Consider the following 21293-nt stretch of genomic DNA (forward strand, 5'->3'; position numbering starts at 1 on the left):
TTTTAATTGAAATACCTGGAAAACTCATGCACTCTCCATTAGTTCCTCTCATTTCCTACCATCATATTATTTGTCAGATACTCTTAGTGGTGTTATCAAGTTTCTGTAAGTACTTGGATTTGTGACTGTTTATACCATTTAAATTGCCAGGATTTATCTAGATTTTGCTATTAAAATACACCTTGAATTTTCTCTTGCAGGATGGAGAATCTAATAAGGGGAAGAAATCCCCCACAATATCAGAGAAGTCCTTGTAAAGAGGTTCGTGCAGCACTTCGGAAGAGGCCTGAAGAGGAGTGTAAGTATGTTTAATAGGATTAACTGTGTTCTAGATAGATCTTGGTGAGTAGAACAGTGAAATTAAAGGTTTATCTTTAAATGTTTAGACAAGTAGGAGAGGTATTCAATAAATATTTGTTGAATGGAGTTGCTTTTTAAAAACAAATGGCCACGTCCTACCTGAACACAAGCATTGAGATCTTTTTTTTTTGTTTTTTCTTGAATATGTCTCTGTACTTTAAGATGCTCTACTGATCTTTGGATTCCCTATTCGGATGAAAGTAGAAAAGGCTGCACAATCTACCAAATCTTTCTTAGACACACATATCATGCATATGAATGGTTTTTAGAAACTTAGAAATAAGGAAACTTTTAGAATGTGCTTAAAATAAACATTTTCCAGTGTCCATTTGACCACAGTTTTTTAAAACTGAAAACCATTGTATTACTAAAGAATAAATACCCAAGGGTAAACACAAATCCCTCTGTCAAATGGAAACATTTGATTTAATCAAATTTAAGAAAAAAAAGCTTTAAAAGACACTATAAAGTCATTTTAGTTCATCCTTAATTTATTAAATATTAGAATATGTAATTGTAAAGATTTTACTTAAATATTTATAGTCTGTATAGTAGATTGTTAGAGATTTTAAACATAATATTCACATTTTAAGTTTGTAAAAGATTTGCAACACTGACTTTCCTCATGATATCTGTGTATAATTATTTTCATGGAACTTAACCACATTCTTTTTATGACAAAAAATTATCTGCACTTTGCCTTAATACAGGAACTTGCATTTCTTAAGGATAATGATGATTTAGTAGGTTCACTGAAGTATACAGTATAATAGACTTTTAAGATTACATTGGGATTTTAAATTAGTTTAAAGTACACTACTCTGGGCAAAGACTGAATATATTAAAGTTGAGCATACACTTCTCAAGTATGTATTTTTTTGTTTGTTTTGGTTTATTAGAAAGTCAATAAATAACCTTATTGAGGTGACATCTATGTCATTCAATGTAGCATTGATCTTCTTTTAATTTGCAGATTTATATCTTTTACACTATACATGATGTCCAATTAAAATTAAAATTTGAAAGTGAGGATAGAGTTCGTGGCATTTGTAACATGAAAATTCTTGCACCAAAGTATTACTTCTTTTTATTGGAGGTATTCAATAAGCAAATGCCATAAATCATAGGAAAACTTTGGAGTGTCTTCTTAGTCCCTGTTATAGTTCTACAAATTTCATTTAAAAAACTTAGAAGGAATTTTTGTGGATATCTCAAAAATTCTCATTGTGTTGATTCTCATAGTGTTGTTATTTAAAATGAACATAGTGATGTTTCAGGGATCTTATAGTAAGTTATGGAGACAAATAGTTGGCCAACTGTGGGTTTTCATGAAATCCAACATGATATCTATTTCTGTAAATAAAATTTTATTGAAACACTGCCATCATCTACTTACTTAGGCATATATAGAATATTTTCACACTACAAAGAAAAATTTGAGTACTTGTAACCCAGACCATTTGGTCCACAACCAAAAATGATTATCTGGTTCTTTATAGAAGATTGTTGAACCCTGGTTTTAAAAATAGTTTTTGAATTGTGGTATCCAGAATAGCAGCAGTTGCATCATCTGGGGACTCAATATGCATATTCAATAGAAATGCATATTCTAGGGTTGCAACCCATACCTACTGAATGAAAAACTCTTAAGAGCAGGGCTTAGTAATCTGTGGAAGAAGTCCTATGGCACATCATGATGCAAACTCAAATTTAAAAACTACAAGCCTAAGTAAAGTGATTCTAATGTAAGGAACATACATGAAGTTACCTACTATGTAATTAAAAGGTAAGTAGTCTGTTGCCTGTGTTGTAAATTTTCAATGGAAATGAAAAATCTGTACAATTTTATTCTCTTCAGAGATATCATCATCCCTTGATAGTGTTGTTAGTATTATGAGTAGTATTTCTTGTTCTTTCATAGAACATATTAATTCCTGAAGGAAAAAGCCACCATCTTTTTTGTAATAGAAGTAGCAAATCATGGTAGTTGAGACTATTACCTTTGCAGACACACAAAAGTATTTATTCACTAGTGTGACACTTAATATAACCATCTTCTGGACCCTGAATATTATGTTTTTAAATCTAAGACTTTTAAATCAGTTCACTTATCTAAAAAAAATAAGCATAATGATGGAGACTACCTTATAGAATTGTTTTGAGAATTAATAAATTCTACCTTATAGGCTTGTTTTGAGATAGTTGTGTTAAGTACTGGATACAGAACCTGAGACATAACAAGTTTTATTTTTTTTCCTTCTCTGTCTCTCTTTGCTTGTTATTATTATCTTTCATCAAACTAATCTTTCCATTAAGGATTATAGGGCATGATTTTGATAGAGAAATATAAATCCACAAAAAATTGTCACCCTATTTATTTTTTAAAAAGTATGACAAGGTACAGGTTGTAAACAAATGCCATAAATCCAGCTTTCTTGCAGCTGTGTTAGATTGTAATCAATATTTGGAGGTAATTTATCTAACACATGATGGAGTTATTTCTCTGTGATTCTACAGATTCAATGTAGGATTTTGCACAAGGCTTTTAGTTTAACTCCCAAGAAAAACCACTGCCTTGGAAAATCATAGAAAGTCAAATGGCAGTGACTTCCTTTTGCTAAGAATCTAAAGAGTTTGTGGAACTGTGATCACTTTACAGGATTTCCTAGATTGAAGGGAGCCCTTTCTAATTTAGAGAGGTTTCATGCAGGAAGGTTTTTCTAAAGAGCATAGTTCATACTGTTTTCTTTTTATTTTGTACTCATTCACAATATTTTTAATCTTAAAATAAACATTTTATTTCCTAAGATTAGCTATATCAACATCAAATATAGCTCTTAGATGTTTATTTAATGTTAATTTCATCCAGTTATGGTGTATCTGGCATAGCCAAGTAAACTTTCAGTAAAAATAAATCAATTCTTGTGAAAAAAAATAACAAACCTGAATTTTAAGCATGCTTGAGCTATTTCCTATTAAAAACAAAATAAAAAAATTCCCTCAACCTTATTCAGCTAAAGTCATACATTATTGTTCTATTCCCAGGCAAATCTCCCAAAAGAGCTGTCTATACACGCTCCATTTACTTAGTTCCCACTCATTCCATCAAACAGGTCCAATCTGGCTCCTACTCTGTCACTCTACTGAAATAGCTTTCATTCAGATCACCAATAATCTCTTTATGTTGCTGTAATGGTTTTCTATTAATATGTAACAAAATACATTAAGCTTTAGTGGATTAAAAAAAAAACAACAACAACATTTATTATCTCACAGTTTCTTTGGGTTAGGAGTCTAGGCACAGATCTCTGCTTCAGGATCTTACCAGGTTGGAGTCTCATCAGAAGCTCAGTTGGGAAAGAATCCATTTCTAATTGCACTCAAGCTGTTAGCAGAGTATGTTTCTTGGTAGTTGGATGACTAACTCTCCCCTCCTTATGCTGTAAGGTTGCTGTAAGTTCTAGAGACCTTCCATAGTTCCTTGTTGATGGACATTCTAAATATGGCTGCTTTCCCTCCCTTCCACTCCCCCCTCCCTTCCTCCTTTCTTCTCTCTCTCTCTCTCTCTCTCTCTCTCTCTTTCTCTCTTTCTCTCTCTGTTCTTGGGAAGAAATTCTTGACCTTATTTTAAGTGCTTTTACCTGATTCATCCAGAACCACTCAAGATAACCTCAATTCTGATGAATTAAAAATCAACTGATTTGGGACCACAGTTACACCATTGCCTTTACCATATCGCCATTTCTGTTGGCTAATAAAAAGTCCCAGTTCCTGTCTACATACAAGGAGCAGGGATTCTACATGGCTAAAACAGGGTGGAATGATGATCATGAGGCCATCTTGGCATTCTGCTTACCATTTTCTGAATTCTTCAAGCAGGAATTATACTTTTGATACATTCCTCCTTAAAACTGACATGATGTGAATGTTTCTACCCCTCCAAAATACATATGTTGAGGCCTAATTACCAAAGTGATGTTATTTATTAGGAGTGGGACTTGGAGATATAAGTAGATCATTAGGGCAGCCCTTTCATGAGTAAAGTTGGCATCCTTACAAAAGCAGCCCCAGAGAGCTTCCTCGTACCTTCCACCATTTGCATAAACACCTACCAGTCACCACCTATGAGCCATGAATTGGCCTTTACCAAGACACCAAATCAGACACCACCTTGATCTTGGACTTTCCAGCTTTTAGAACGTGAGAAATAAATTTTCATCGTATGTAAGCTACCTGGTTCATAGTGTTTTGTCATAGCAACCTGACAGAGCTCCTCTAAGGCCTTGGCTACCATAACACAGTGCTCTCCTAGTTTTCCTCTGATCTCTCTGGTGACTCTTTTCCATACTCAACTTATTCTTTTTAATTATTACATATTAGAATTTCTAAAGGCAAGTTGAAGTATTCTTCTTTTCAAATATACTGCCTCCACGACAACCTCATAACACATGTCAGTTCTTCCTGTAATTAGAGGACTCACAGATTGATCTCTCCACCCTAGACCTCTCTATTCAGTCAGATGTGTACTTAACACATCCTCTTGGACATTCCAGAGTGCCTCTAATTGAACAAATCCTAAAAAAAAAAATCCATGATATCATCCTTAAAAACCTAAGTTCTTCCAGTATTTTTTGTATAAATGTCAGGTGCTAGGTTTAGGTCCTAATCACCTAGGTTTAAAGTATATAAATCTAGGAATCATCTTTCATCCTCATCTTCTCATTTTTCCTCTTCACTCTAATTTCAAGGCCTCTCAGTTTTACCTCCTCAGTATACTTTGAATCTGTTTACAAATGAACTCTGCAAAGATTCTAAGGTTCTACCAACTACTCTCATAAGAAACATTCCTGAATACAGTTATGGTAGATTTTCATCTTAAAATGGCCCCCATGGCTTTCCATTTGTCACTCAAAAAGACAAAAGCTTTTCTGCAATTCATAAGGCCTTGCAGAGTCCTGCAACTACTGGCCCTGGTTCAAATTCATCTCACACTTTATTCCTTCTCCTTCTTCTCCAATCCCACTGGCCAGATTATTTTAGTCCTTGAACATAATCAGTGATAGAAGAGAATTTTTTCAACTGGTGTAGACTTAGAGAACAACAACAGAAAATTATCCTGGAAAAGAAGAGGATGCCTTTGGAAAAAATAAGTGTGAAATATTCAAATTCTCTAGAGAATTGAAAAATTTCAATGATCACAGGAAGATAAGTGTTCTGTGAAGTAACTTCAAAATAAGCAATATGGGGAAAACAGCAACTTTTTTAAAGGAAAAGGAAAAAATAAAAGGAATATCAATGAGGAAAGAAATTATATTTTAATTATACTTTCATGTTTAATGAAACATGAAAAGCAGAATTAAAATTTTCATGGGAGTCCAAAAATAAGAATTAACATTGTGATAATATCAGGAATTTGAAAAGGAAATATTGGAACTATTTCATGAATACAGAGGAAAGATGAACAACAATAATGAAGGGAATGACATGTATGGAAAAATAGAGGTGGAAATCCAATCTAAGAATTTTAGGTTTTCCTAAGAAAGAAATTAAAACAACTCAAAAAAAATATTACTAAAGACTTCCTTAAATGTACTTTCTAAGTTATTAAAACATCTGCCTACATCTAAAAATGTCTGATTATGTACCATACTAAATCAGCTCAATGAGATCCATACCTAGGTACACCCAAACATTTTAAAGTCACACTGCCAGTTCTTCAGGAAATAAAAGCACTGTCATATTCACCTTAATGAAGTAATTAATTAGTTAAGAAATTAATTTTAATCAATTTCAAAGATGAAAATATTCCACAAGAATCTGCTAGCAAAAGGAAGAAGGAAAGAGAAAAGGAAAGAAGACAGGAGGAAGGGAGAGATGGAAGGTCAATCAAAGTGCAGATTCTGGAACAGATGGCAAATACTCACCTTTCCCTGCTGCTCTACTCTAAATGGAACTAAATACCCTGGAAATTATTCAACAGACCATGGTAAAAAGGACTTTGAAAGCTTGAAAGAGGAAGGCAGACTGGCCAAGACTTCTGGATTTGAAGAAAAGAGTACAATGGTTTTCTTTTTTCTTTAAAATATATATTTATATGTATTTCCCTGGACTGGGTACCAGAGAGACCTGCAACCTGGCATTTGTGAATAGGCATAAAGAGGAGAATTTGTGTAAAGTAAGAGAAGTCTGCTGTCTCAGCCCAAAGGCATAGATCAGGGGAAGAACAGATCCCTAATGGAGAGACCCAGCCTCTTTTCTATAATCCTGGTTGGCAGACAGTTGGATTCACCTGTAGCAGCAAGCAGCAAGTTCCAAGGACATGTCAGCCTTGTTGTCCCTGGAAGGCAGACCTAGCCAATGCTACTAGTGGCAGCAGGGAAGCCTTGCATCTACTGATCTACCACCCAATCACATAGGAAGATCCAGGTCCTGTGGCTTCTGTGCCTTCCCTGAAGATTTCTCAGTAACATCTAGGAGCCCAGGAAAACACTTTCAGCCTTGGCTAATGACACCAGTAAGATTTGAGCAGAACTCGCCACAGGGCTAGAAGAAAGAAGATTGGCAGGGGATTAAGTGTAAGGGATCGCAAAACTGTCATTGGAACTAAAAGCCCCCAATATAGTCTAGGACCAATAAGCTAAATCACAACAGGGTAAATGCCTGCTAAGATTTCAATAGAAGATTTCAGTAGGATATAATCACAAGCAAAACTATAATCTGAGAAAAGACAATCACCTGACCCCAGTGTGGAGATGAATTGAATGTTGGAACTATCTGACAAGGAAATTGAAGCAATCATCATAAAAATACTTCAACAGACAATTATATAATCTCTTAAATCAAGTGAAAAAAATCTCAAAAAAAGATACTGTAAAAAGAACTAAATGAAATCTTCAGTAGTTTGATTTGCATTTCTCTAACTGCTAGAGATGTTAAATATTTATTCATATATTTTTTGACCATTCATATTTCTTCTATTGTGAAGCACTGCCGCAGTCCAGCTGCAGCAAAATAACGGGGGGGGGGGGTGACGAATAACTTGTGCACGTTGATACAGCAGGAATGGGAGCCGTTTATTGTAGGGCAACAGAGCTATTTATACATTTTGCACAGCTTATCTTAATTAGCATAAACTAGATACATCAATCAACCAATAAGGAATCTCCACACTTAATGGCTCACTTTTGTTACTTCTCAAACCACTCCCTCTGACATTTTGCCAGGCACCATCCAGACTTGTTTACGAACTCTAACATTTCTCTGGCAAAATACCAGGTGTTATTTTTGACTTATTTACAGACCTTAACAAAGCACCTATTCAGCTTCTTAGCCCATTTATTAATTGGGTTATTTGGGGGTTTTGTTGCAATTTTTGAGTTCTTTATATAACCTGGAGATTAATGCTCTATCTGAGGAGCAGGTGGTAAAGATTTTCTCCTATTCTGTGGACTCTCTCTTCACATTATTAGTTGTCTCCTTTGTTGTGAAGAAGCTTTTTAGTTTGATTCCATCTTATTTATCGATTCTTGATTTTATTTTTTATACTGTAAGAGTCTTGTTAAGAAAGTTAATTCCTAAGTAGACATGGTGAAAATTTGGGCCTACTTTTTCTTCTTTTGGGTACAGGGTCTCTGTTCTAGTGCCTAAGTCTTTGATCCACTTTGAGTTGAGTTTACTGCAGGATGAGAGATAGTGGTTTAATTTCATTTTCCTACATATGGATTTCCAGTTTTCCCATCACCATTTGTTGAAAAGGCTATCTTTTCTCAACGTATGTTTTTGGGGCCTTTGTGTAGTGTAAGATAACTGTATTTATGTGGGTTTTTCTCTGTTTCTTCTATTCTGTACCATTTGTCTACGTGTTTGTTTTGATGCCAATACATATTGTTTTTGTTATTATGGCTCTGTAATATACTTTAAGTTCTGGTATTGTGATGCCTCCTGCTTCACTCTTCTGGCTAAGGATTGCTTCGGCTATTCTGGTTCTCTTATTTTTCCAAATGAATTTCATGATTGCTTTTTCTAGTTCCATGAAGAGTGTCATTGGAATTTTTCATAGGAATTGCATTGAATCTATACAATGTTTTTGGCAGTATGGCCATTTTAACAATATTAATACTGCATCTAATAGCATGGGAGGGCTTTCCATCTTTAAAGGTTCTCTTTATTTAGTGTTCTGTAGTTTTCATGGTAGAAATCTTTTATCTCTTTTGTTACATATTATAAAAAATACAAGCAATGATAAAATGTTGGCAAGGATGTGGGGGAAAAGGTGCACTCATAGATTGCCAGTGGGATTGTAAACTGTGCAACCACTACAAAAAACAGTATGGAGATTCTTCGGGAAACTTGGAATGGAGCCACCATTTGATCCGGCTATCCCACTCCTCAGTTTATACCCAAAGGATTTAAAATCAGCATGCTACAGTGATGCAGCCACATCAATGTTTATAGCAGTTCATCTCACAATGGCTAAACTATGGAACCAACCTAGATGTCCTTCAACAGATGAATGGATGTAGAAAATGTGGTATCTATACACAATGGAATATTACTCAGCCTTAAAGAATAATGAAATAATGGCATTTGCCAGTAAATGGTTGGAGCTGGAGAATATTATGCTAAGTGAAATAGGCCAATCCCAAAAAACCAAAAGCAGAATGTTTTCTCTGATATGTGAATGTTAATTCACAATGGCACAGGGTGCTAAGGAAGCTAGAGAAGAATAGATATACTTTGAATTTGGCAGAGGGGAGTGAAGAGAGGAAAGTAGGTAGGGGGATAGGAAAGATAGTAGAATGAATGGGATATTATTACCCTATTACAGTGGCCCAGTACCACTGTAATACATGACTACATGAATGGTGTAATTCTATATCATGTACAACCAGAAGAATAAAAATTTATACTCCATTTATGTATGATGTGTCAAAATGCTGTCATGTATAACTGTCATGTGTAGCTTATTAGAATAAATTTTTAAAAAAGAAATAACCAAATGAAAATTATATAATTGAAAAAAACAATTATAAAATAAATATCTTGTTCAATGGACTCAATTGTAGAGTAAAAATGACAGGATAAAATAAGCAAATATAAAAATAGATTAACAGAACTCATTTTATCTGAAAAACAAAGCAAATATAGACTAAATAAAAATGAACAGATCCTCAAGAATTTGTGGAAAAATAACAAAATATTATTATTTATTTCATCAGAACTACAAGAGAAGAGGAAGAATCGGAGACTGAAAAAAAATTCAAAAAAATGTTTACAAATCTTCTCAAATTAGCAAAAGACATAAATATAGATATTCAATAAGGCAGGTGATCTCCAAAGATGGCAACCCCACCAAAAATATTCCCACAAAGACATAATTAAACTTCTGAGAACGTTAATTTAAATAACAGTGGATTTTTTAAAAATCTGAAACAGAGGATAAAAAAATTTAAATACCTTTAAAGTATTACAAGAAACATCAGCTCTTATTCCTATATCCAACTAACTCATCCTTCCACAATGAAAGAAAGATAAAGTCAGACTCAGAAGAAGGAAAGAAGAGCAATAGAATAGATAAAAGTAGAAGATGGTAGAATGAAAGGGACATCATTACCTAAGTCCATGTAAGACTGCACATATGGTGCAATGCTATATTGTGTACAACCAGAGAAATGAAAAGTTGTGCTGAAATTGTGTACAATGAATCAAAATGCATTCTTCTGTCATATATAATTATAATTAATTAATTAATTTTTAAAAAGAAATAAGTGTAACAGACTCTACCTAATTTTTCATGGTTGGAGCAAAAAATAGTAATACTATCAGATGTAGTACATGCTCTAAGTGGAGGAAATAGTTAAGACAATTATGATGAACAAGTAGGAAGGGTAATGGATCTAAAAATAAGTAAGGTTTCTCTACCTTATCTGAAGTGATACAATACTGATACCAGGCTACTGTGATAAGTCACATATGAAAAATAGAACAATCAATAAGTAGACTAGTCAAGATAATCTACTCCAAAACATTATTCTACAACATGTATACTCCGAAAAATGAACAATTATATCCCATCTATGTATGATATGTCAAAGTGCATAAATGCATTCTACTGTCATGTATAACTAATTAAAACAAATTTAAAAAGTAATAAAAAATTTAAAAAAATATAAATAAATCAAAATTGCACTATAGAAATTCTAGTGACCTAAATGGAGACAAGAAAAAAAAGACACAAAAGAATGAAAACTTGATGGAACAAATAGAAAATAAATAATAAAATATCAGACTTAAGTACTAACATTTCAACAATTACATTAAGTGTAAATGGTTAAATATCAGTTAAAGGCTAGTCAGATTGGGTTAACAAATAAGATTCTGTTTATAAAGTTCTGTTTATAAAAGATGCCCTTTTGATGCAAAGACACAGAAAGGTTAAACATCAAAGGACAGGGAAATATATACTGTGCTAACATTATTTTAATGAAAGCTAGAGTGACTATATGAATATCAGGAAAAAGTAAGTTTAAAGCAAAACAGATTATAAAGAATAAACATTATAATTTCAGAATGACAAAGGAAATAGCTCATCATGAGAATGTAACTATACAAAGAGTATATGCCCTCAATTTTGTGAATTTTTACTTGAGTAGATTTTCTTTCATTGATTTTGCTCCATGTTTTTTTCACTTAATTAATTTTTACTGAGTTCAATTTAGTTTTCAATAGACATTCTTAGTGACATAATTGTAGTTGTGGATGGATTAGAAAAAGTCTAAACCTATGCTCATATGGAAAAACTATTTGTGAAAATACAATTTTTCCTCAGAATTAACTTAATTCAGTATTACAGAAACTAAAAATACTCAAAGTCTGTCCATTACGCTTCTTAACAAAAATTTATTGAAGTTTTTATTTCTTATAAAATTTAAGTTCCTAATAGCATAATTCCAGCCTCATGCCAGGTATTATACTTTTCCTTAATGTAATCTATTTAACATTGTTAAGAGATAGCAATTATTTTTTTAGATAACTGAATGTTGCCTTTTTAAATGTCAAAATATACTAATACTAATCAGTTTGTTAAAGATCATTATGATCAGTCATGTTACCACCTTCAGATAAGAAGCCACTGAACATCATTTAAACTGTTCTTGATGGCTGGAGGATGGTTTTATAAACTTTCAATATCTTAATGTGATAATAAAATTGTCTGTGTGCGCTTCCCTCTAATTCTAGTTGCCTACTGCCATTGTGGCTGAGACCATTCTTGCTTTTTTTAAAAAATAACTTTTTATTCTATTTATTTTTCTGTAGTGCTGAGGATGGAACCCAGTGCTGCACGTGTGCTAGGCAAGGGCTCTACCCCTGAGCCACAACTCCAGCCCTCATTCTTGCTTTTTAATAATCCCTTCTTTTGACTCTGTTTTTCATTTTAGTTTGTCCTTCGAACAGATGAGAACTTTGATACACAATCCTTATTAAGAATTACACATTAAATAAGTATCCATGAATCAGTGATTGAAAATCAATCAATCCTCAGATGCTTTATGGAAACCAGAGTAAAATCAGGAGGAAATGTTAATGCAATGTAAGCAGGAGGTCCATTAGTCAAATGGATCCTGGAGCTACCCTTCTTCTGGTTGACTTCATCTCGGGTCTCTGCTGGATACCTGGATTCCTGCATTACCAGGACCTTATTTTTAGTCTATGTCCCAATGACACCTATGATGTTGATGACCTTGTGCTACTATGGTCCAAGGACTAGGCAGTGGTGGGTGGAAAAAGACCATATACCTGCCTAGAAAATCTGATGGGTCACATAACTGGAAGTTCAGAAATAAGGTAGGCTTAGGAGTTCACTATTCTCTGTGTGTGAGCTTTATCCTCAGGCTGATAACATGGTACTCTGCTGTACCTCAAACATGAACACCACAATGTGTAAAGGAAGAAATTCTGTCTCCTCCTGGGCTTCTCTTTATGCTAAAAAATCTCCCAGGAAGTGTCTGGAAAATATTCCCTTCCCCATTATTTTATTGGTTTAAATGGTTACATGCACATTCCAGTACTAATGCTTTCACCAGTAAAATGCTGTGTACTCATTAGCTTACCCAGTAGTACTGGACTGCCTTCAAAAGCTGATCTTATATTAAAGATAATTTCAAATTACATATTTGCCATTTGGCTTAGCAAGAATAATGGAATAGGTAAGTTTAACCAACACTATATCACATGCTATTGCTTGTACTATGTATTCATCTCTGCATACTCAATTATCCCAAAACATCTTAGGGTTTTGCATGGGGATAAGGGAAGAGGAAAGAGCTACTTTATTCCTACTGTTCTGTGCTATTTGCCTATATTATTTGGTGTCCTCATTGTTACCTCTCCAGGGTTTGTCTTCTGCTAAATTATCATTTTTTAAAACATAAAATACCATACATACAAAGAAATGCATGTAACACACATTTAGACCAAAGATTATAAATTTGTATTTATGTGCTGTGATCTCAGAGACGTGAAACTGAAGATTTCTAGCCAATTTTGCTTATCTCTTTTGTCAAATGTATCCTTTCCAGATAAGCCTATATATTATTCACAGCTTAAGTTCTTCTTTAAGATGGCATTTTCTTAAGTTCTACAGCAAAGTTAAAAGAAACTCATTAGAAACAAGCAGTCAATTATTTCTTATTTTCTCACAAAATCTTATTAAATATTATGGTTCCTATTAATATTTTAGATTTTACAGTTTTATAACAACCAATTAAAAATAGAAGTTGTATTCATTAGAATTTTTATCTGCACACTCACAATTAATACATTTAATTGTCTACTTAGTATATCCTAAAATAAAAATAAGATTCAAGGAAGATTAGATCAAATTAGATTCAGAGTGTGAATATTCTGGAACCTTAAGAAAATGGAAAGCAAGCTAATTGAAACCTTGCATCAAGTTGAAGTCTTTTAAATATGTTTCAATGGTTCTACCATTTAAGGTAATAATAAAAATTCAAGCAAATAATTGACCAAAAGTATATATTTTTTCCCTTTTCAATGCTTTATTCACTCAAATTACTCAATACAATTTCACTCTATAGTTTCTTAATCAAGAAAATGACAATTCCTTAATTCTGGGCACTGAAATAGACATAATCAATTCACAGCAAATAATTCTAGATTAATTCTAAGCACTGCAAACACACTTAAGCATGATAGGCTCATGACAGACATAAGGCAATATGATCATCTCAAATACTCTGATAGGAACTTGAAAGTCCCAGCAACTTGGTTGACATTCTTGAGTTAAAATCGTTTCTAATTATCGAGTGCTAAAGAACTTTTTAAAAGTTTTCTCTGCTTAACTAACAAAGGTACAGAGAACTCAACTCATGGTTCTGCCATTCAAGTGCCATTGGTATCAGTGATGTAACTAACTTATAAAGTCTGATCCAAAGTATATCTTAAGATCTTAGCTTTGGTCCAATGTCCTTAGTTATTTTTGCAGCAAACTCCTCTTAAGATGTGACATGAGGTGCAATCAGCATTTATTCTCCTGTCACTTCTGGCCCTCCTAGTCATTCATTTTTGTAGTAGGTGGAGCTCTCACAGGACTTTTAAAATGCAAATACCTCTGGGGAGTAACTCCAGTCAAGTCATAAAATTCTTCAACATGAACATCTTTTCAGATCAGTGGCCTCAACAGCTGGAAGATATCAAAGAGCAAGAGATCGTTGGATGCCTGGAAAGAGTAGGGAAAAGCCAAAAAAACTGATAGACTTGTGAGAGATTTGAAAAGCAAATTTCATTGACTCTACATTTTTGCCAAAGGCTGATTTTGCTATTCAATGAAAGACTTTTTCAAATAAAATTTCAGACCTTTTCACATCCTCCTTCTCATTTTAGTCTTGCCTTGTTCTTCTTTATGTCTGCTTTATGAAAGCATCCCTGATGTTCCTTCTTCTCCTTAGTAGAGGATAGAATCTCCCTCCTGTCTGTTCCTGAATCACTTTGGACAGGACAGGTGGTTAATGTAGTACTTTCTGGAGTGTATTTCATCCTGTTATTTGCATGTCTGTTTCCCCCTCCATCAGATTGTAAATGCCCAAGAGGAGGCAAACACATTTTATTCATGTATCATTAGCAATAAGCATAATATTTGCTATATGATCATTATTCTTATAAATGTTTACCACCCCCCCCCAAAAAAAAGAAAAAGAAAAGGAATTCTAAAAGATAAGACTTAATTCATGAAACTTTAATTATAGTTGAAAGGATACTTGGAAATTAAAGTTACCCAAAAGATAATTTCCATATTTCAGAATAATTCTGGAACCAATTGAGATATTGGCTGAATGTTGGGCAGTTAGGGGGCAACCATTGTTTTATTATTTATAAAGATTAGATTGGAGGACATAGTTGAGATGTTTAGCAACAAAAAATTTCTTCATAATATACTCCAAAAATAGTTATTTTTATCTACCAAATATAGCAGTGCAGTAAACCCATAGGTCTCTTGTGAGGAATTCCCTTTGCAAAACCAACAACATTGAGGAACAAAATTATGTAGTGTGTCTTTTCTGAAGCAGCTGAATCCCCAAGGAGGATGGAGAAAAAGACTGGGATATACAGGCCTAATATTCATTCAAAAGTTATCCATCAAGAAAATCACTACACTTCCTAGGAAGAGATAGAAATGAGATAAAAAGGCCCATATCAGAAATGTATCAGTCAACTTTCTATTATTAGAACAAATGCATGAGATAAATCAAATTATAAAGAGTTGTTTGGGCTAACAGTTTTAGAAGTTTCAGTCCATGACCAATTGACTCCATTTCTTTGGGCCTGTGGAGAGAAAAGCACATCATGATAGAAGCATATGGCAAATCAATACTGTTCACTTCATGGATAAGAAGTGAAAAATAGGAAGAGGAAGAGAATGAAGCCCCACAATTCTCTTTGAAAACATGTCACCAGTGACTTAGAGCCTCCCAGTGGGCCTCATCTCTTAAAATCCCCACTACCTCCCAAGGGTATCACTTTGGAGAATAAGTCTTTGATACATGGGCCTAGGGACACTTAACTTCTAAAATCTATCCAAGTGTCAGGGAAATAAACCCCTGCACAAAAGAAATAGGTGAATGCATAAAAAATATTCTATTTCCAATGTTCTCTATAAGTTTTGTGTCTTAAGCCATTGAGCCCTTAGGCAACTAGCGGGGCACTTATTAGTGTAGACCCTTCCCAAATATCAATTCCTACTTTTTGGTGGGTCCTTCTGGGATCATTTGGGACAGAAAGGAACAGGGGTATATACTTGACTTTAAGACCACTCTGAATCAAAGTCTTGACACTTCATTTCATGTTCTATTGTCTCAAATTAGGTCCTATGTGCCTCTCCCTGTTCTGGGTGCTTATGATATGGTGTGATGGTTAATTTTATGCATCAACTTGACTGGGCCACAGGATGTTCAGATAGCTAATTAAACATAATTTCTCTATGTGTCTATGAGGATGTTTCCAGAAGATATTAGCATTTGAATTGGTAGAAAAGCAAAGCAGATGGCCCACCCCAATATGGGTGGGCACCATCCAATCCTTGAGGGCTTGAATAGAACAAAAATGTTCAATTCAGAAGCTTTCAGAGGAAAGCTGAATTGACTCTCTGCAGATAGCTTGAACTGGGTTGTCAGTCTTCTCCTGCCCTTGGTGCTCTTGATTCTCAGACCTGTAAATGTGGATTGCAATCCTGACTCTCCTGCCCTCAAACTACACCACTACCTTTCCAGAGTCTCCAGTTCTCAGAGAGCAGGTCTTGGAACTTTTTAACCTCCATTATTGTGTGAAACAATTTATTTTATCTATCTACTTATTTATTTATTTTTTAGTTGTAGTTGGACACAATACCTTTATTTTATTTATTTATTTTTATGTGGTGCTGAGGATTGAACCCAAGGCTTCGCACGCACTAAGCAAGCACTCTACCGCTGAGCCACAATTACAGCCCTTGTGAAATTTGAGCTTGTGATCCTCCTGCCTTAGCCTCCCAAGCTACTGTGTTTACAGGACTGCACCACCACCCCAGTGGAATGAGCAAAAATTTTAAGTGCTAGAATTGTAGAAATTTCCTTGTAATGTAACTGTGTTCTAGTTGGGGAAAAGCAGACATTAAACAAAATAATTAAGTTATGATACATTCCATATTCCATTATGATCCGTGAGAAAATAGTTCATGCTATAGAAAATTTGTAACAAAGTTTAAGAATTTAAAAGTTAGTGTAACAAAGCAGGGAGAAGAGGACAGGCTTGGTACAGAAGAAGACATATGGACAAGGGGGTAAAGGAGCTAACTGCATCAGTCTACTGATCATCTAGAATCCACGACATATGCATTTAAATTCAACTGGGAGAACTCTGCCATCCATCCAAAGGTTAATTCTGGCATAATGCATTCATGATGTTTGGAAGAATAGTCACCAAAAATTCCGTTTCCTCTTTCACAGAAGTATTAAAACACTTTTTGTTTTTTCACAAAATTAAGAAACTTGACATACTGCGCACCCAGGTTGTCCGAGGTTGTTTGAAGTACCATTCTTTCCCATATTGTATTTTCACATCTTTAAAATGTGAGTGTGAGTTTGCCCAGAAATTCTGGTAAGCAGGTATCTGGCCCTGAGACCCTGCTGTGTTGCCAAGGGCATGGCTGTGGAACTGGATAGGCCTCTGCAATGTCTGTCATCCTTGTCTGTTTCATCTGGAGAACTGACCTCAGCATGTCCCTGACCTAAAACAGCTGTCCTTACTTCAGAAACATGTAGGGGCCTTATGAGAATGAGTGTCTGCTCTTTCAAGAGACCTCTTTCCTCAGTAAAGTGGAATTTCTTCCTGCTACATCTTTTGCACAGAAATGAAATAAGCATATAGCACTTCATCTCTCTTTATTGTTCTGCTGCTTTTAGGGTAGGGTTGCCATTTAAAATACAAGACGCTTGGTTAAAATTACAATTTAGATAGGCCACAAATAATTTTAATATAATATATCCCATGAAATATTTAGTGTACATTTATGCTAAAAAAAATTACTCATTGCTTATCTGAAAAAATCAAATTGTCCTGGGTGTCCCTATTAGGGTTCTCAAGAGAAAAAGAACCAATATGATCTGTGTATATATAAAGAGAGATTTATTTGAGGGACTTGGCTTGTGTGCAGGCTAGACTGTCAGACTGAAGATCTAGGAAGGAGCCCGTGTTGTAGTTCAAGTCCAAAGGGTGTCTGCTAGCAGAATTCCTTCTTTCTAGGGAGAGCTCAGTCTTTTTCTGTTAATTCCTTCTGCTGACTAAGCCCACCCACATTCATGGAGGACAATCTGTTTTATTCAAAGTTCACAAATATAGAAGTTAATCTAATCTAAAAGCACCTCTCAGAAATATCTAGAATAAAGGTTGACAAAATATCTGGGCACTGTGACCCAGCCCACATGCCACATAAAATTAATCATCACAGGTGACTTTTATTTTTATTTCCTAAATCTGACCACCCTATTTCATGAATTAGGAACTGAATATAATTTAAATTGTTCCCAACAGTTGATCTCCTTCTTTCTTTAACAATGTTAAACTGGTATTACTTACTAGTATTTTGTTTTTAGTTGTCCACTAAACATTTTTTAGCATCATTTCCCTAAATTTTTTCTGAGGAGGTCCAAAATGAGAGATACAAAAATCAATATTCCTAGTCTTCTGAAAGCTTCCCCTATTAGAACAAATCAAAACCATCACCCTTCATGGATTGTATAATACCATTCAGAAGGAAGTTTCCCAGGCAGTCAGCATTAAGCCCAAACCTGGATTTGAGCTCTTATTGTTCTTCCTGCCTTCTCTTATTAGATGCCTCCCCTACTATGTCTTGTCTTGCTGGATCTTCTCTAATTCCACAAATTTCTAGAATGTTCCCTTAGAGCAAGGTAATACCTGTACCTAAAAGAATAAATTTATTACTTTGAAATTCACCTAAGAATGCTTTCAATATTTTTGTTGGTATTTCTTCTTCCTTTTATTATGTCCAAATTTTCTGGGCACATAGTCTGTTGTCCTTGTTTTTCAAGCCCTAGATCTGCAGGTGCTGGACTTTGTATTTTTAAAAGGCCATACTCTCATTAGGTTCCCTGATACTAACCCTTTGGGTTCATTCCCAACACTCTGGATTACTCTGAAATTCTGTGTCTCAACCTCAGTTAGGTTTCTTTCATCTCTGCATTTTCTTCTTTTCCATGTTCCTTTTTAAAACGGGTCTGATCTTCATCTATCCATTTATTTTTGTGTCTGTTTTTCCTATGTTTCAAGATACCATTCTCTATTTCATAGCTATCTAATCTATGCCATGATATCTTGATGTTTCTCCCAAGGAAATCTCTTTCCCTCCAAAGTAAGCAGATAAATTTGCTTTTCTTTTCTTTTTTTAATTTTGCACTGCTTCTGTTCCAAGAATAAAATCAAAGCATGCCTCATTTCACACCACTCCAGTTCCTTCTGGATATCCTGCAGTAGCTCCGTTCTTAAAAGTCAAGTGCTCCCAATACAGGCTTTAGTGTTCCTCTTCCTAACCCTTAGGTATGCAATTATTTTCATAAGTTATTTTCCTTTTCAATTCAGTCTAGTAGATGGCAGATTCTTTTCACAGTAAGGGCTCAGCATTACTTTTCATATGTTTATTAATCAAGTTCACCATTTTTCTGTGGGAAAATCCACAGAGAAAATTCTCTAAATCTTAGGCCATGAAGAATGCTGCATGATTATACAGTCCAGAACTCAACACTGACCAGCATCTGCTAAGGCCAGCATGGGTAGTATACTGAGAATAAAACTGTCCTTTCTGCACAAAAATAATCATTTGCTGATTGAAATACTGTTATGAAACTGTTATGAAATACAAGAAACTCCAAAGTCAGAATCCTGCATGACCTACTTTCTAAAGTTAAAAACCCACGTGTCCTGGTCCCATCAAAAACTTTTCAGGTATCCATTGAGTCACCAAAATCTACTTTTTGCTACTTGTGTTTATTATTTTTTAAAAAAAATTAATAAAAACCAGTGGAAAATATGGCTTAAGTACATGGCTACAATGATCTTCCAAAGAATTAGAACATCTAGCCTTAGTCAGTGGGGTCTACTCCTATAAAATTGAGACCTTGGTGAACAAAATCAAATGTTACCAGGTAGGTTTCTCAAGGGAAGGGACGGAGCTTAATCTATGCTCACTTCTTCAGAACCTGCCATTCAAATAACTCCTCCCATATCTGTGGAAAAGAGAGAATTGGAGCAAAAGTAAATGCCTCCTCATGAAAACTTAGAAGTGAGTAGGAAAGATATGTTCTCCAACAACATTCTCATGGCAATTATAACTACCTCTAGGCTGTGGCAGAAGTTCCTGTGGACTGACTTCCATGAAGTGACTGCAAGTAAAACTTGGGATACCTGTTCTACAATGAAAGGCCAACCCAGATATAAAACTCACATACACTTGATACACCATAACTCCATGAAGATTATCCTATTCTAGCATAATTTACTCTTTAACCCTGGGTACATTTTTATGCCAATATCAATCTTCCAGTACCTGAAAAAATGACATCTTTCCAAAATACTTGATCCAGGATGTCTTCCAAATCAAACTCCAGCAAGAAAAGACTCATCCAAAGCTATGATTCACTAAATGAACAAGCCTCCTATAACTGGATAATCCCATGCAACTCTGATTTTATTATTTCTGCTTCCTATAAGCATCCAGAAAACTGAACAAAATTTCTACTACCCTTTTTTATCTCTACAACTAGACTCATTATATTTGACTTTTATTGTAAACAGCCCTTAATTGAGATGATGAATAACCATATTTCATGGCACAATAGAGATACACCTATATTTTCATCTCCCTCTGTGGATTTAAAAGGGGGATAATTTTCCCCTGCTCTGATGTTATGGGTCCACCAGTAATAGACATCACGGTGATTGCTTTAATTCACAAAACATAGTCTTGATTTTATAATTAGACTATCTCATTTCAAATTATTCACCAATGATTCAGTTCTTTTTTTCAAAGTCTTTTTCAAAGACTTTCTATCTTTCACTCCATATCCCACCTGCAACCGTTTCCTGGTCAGACTGCACTAGGTGTGGTCAGCATCTTTACACTCCCACTCCTTGCACCTTCCCTCTGTCTTCCCAGCTAATGTTGCAGAGCCCCGCCTATTGAAGAAGGAGCTAAAGAAACCTAGAGGAGTCAGAGAAGTGCTTAACTTGGCTGGATTTTGCCCTCTGAGAGATGATTCAAGGCAATTTTTGTTAGTTTCTGTCGTGGTTTTTCTTAGAACAGTCCCTTCACTAGCAGAAATTTTCTCTTGACCTCTGCAGATACATCTCTTTTCTGGATGCCCTTGTACCTTCTTTGGCAGTATCTAGGAATTCAGCATTTGCCTCCAGGTTCCTGAACATGAGGTTCACTTGCCCTCCAACTGGCTTCACTGAAAAGGACCAAAGTTTACCTCCCAAGAATCTTCTCTTTTGTGTGGGCTACTTCTGATAGACAAGAACGTTCACACTTAAAAAAAACCAGGCATGCAGACAGATTCAGATGCGTGCAGGTAGCCTCCTCTAACTTGCTGAACATACTGCATTAGCTCTCTAAGCATTGAAAAGCACTAGTTTTCTGTGATTTCAACAGCAGGTAATAGATTTCAAGGTCTATGAGGGATCCCATGAAGCCTCCTTCCCCAAGGATGAAGAGATAAGAGAGAGGCATCATTGATCATGTCTGGGTGGAAAGGGTACTCATGCTATGGTAAAGCTTCTACAAAGAAATCCCTCCATACTACTCGGCTCCCTTTGAAATTTCTCATCTTAGAAGATCCAACGGGTGCAGGATCTGAATTCAACTACAT

General features: G+C 34.9%; 1 protein-coding gene across 2 annotated transcripts in view; it reads left to right on the forward strand.

The window, feature by feature from the left end:
* The first annotated feature begins 201 nt into the window (after positions 1–201).
* Positions 202–21293, forward strand: part of Lrrc7 (leucine rich repeat containing 7) — a 420763-nt gene continuing 399671 nt past the window's right edge. For both annotated transcript variants that reach the window (XM_077791099.1, XM_077791100.1), the window contains exon 1: positions 202–298. In XM_077791099.1, the coding sequence (XP_077647225.1) occupies positions 202–298 (97 nt within the window). The remainder of the gene's footprint in view (positions 299–21293) is intronic.

This window comes from Urocitellus parryii, chromosome 11 (genome assembly GCF_045843805.1).
Source record: "Urocitellus parryii isolate mUroPar1 chromosome 11, mUroPar1.hap1, whole genome shotgun sequence".
NCBI classification, from domain to species: domain Eukaryota; kingdom Metazoa; phylum Chordata; class Mammalia; order Rodentia; family Sciuridae; genus Urocitellus; species Urocitellus parryii.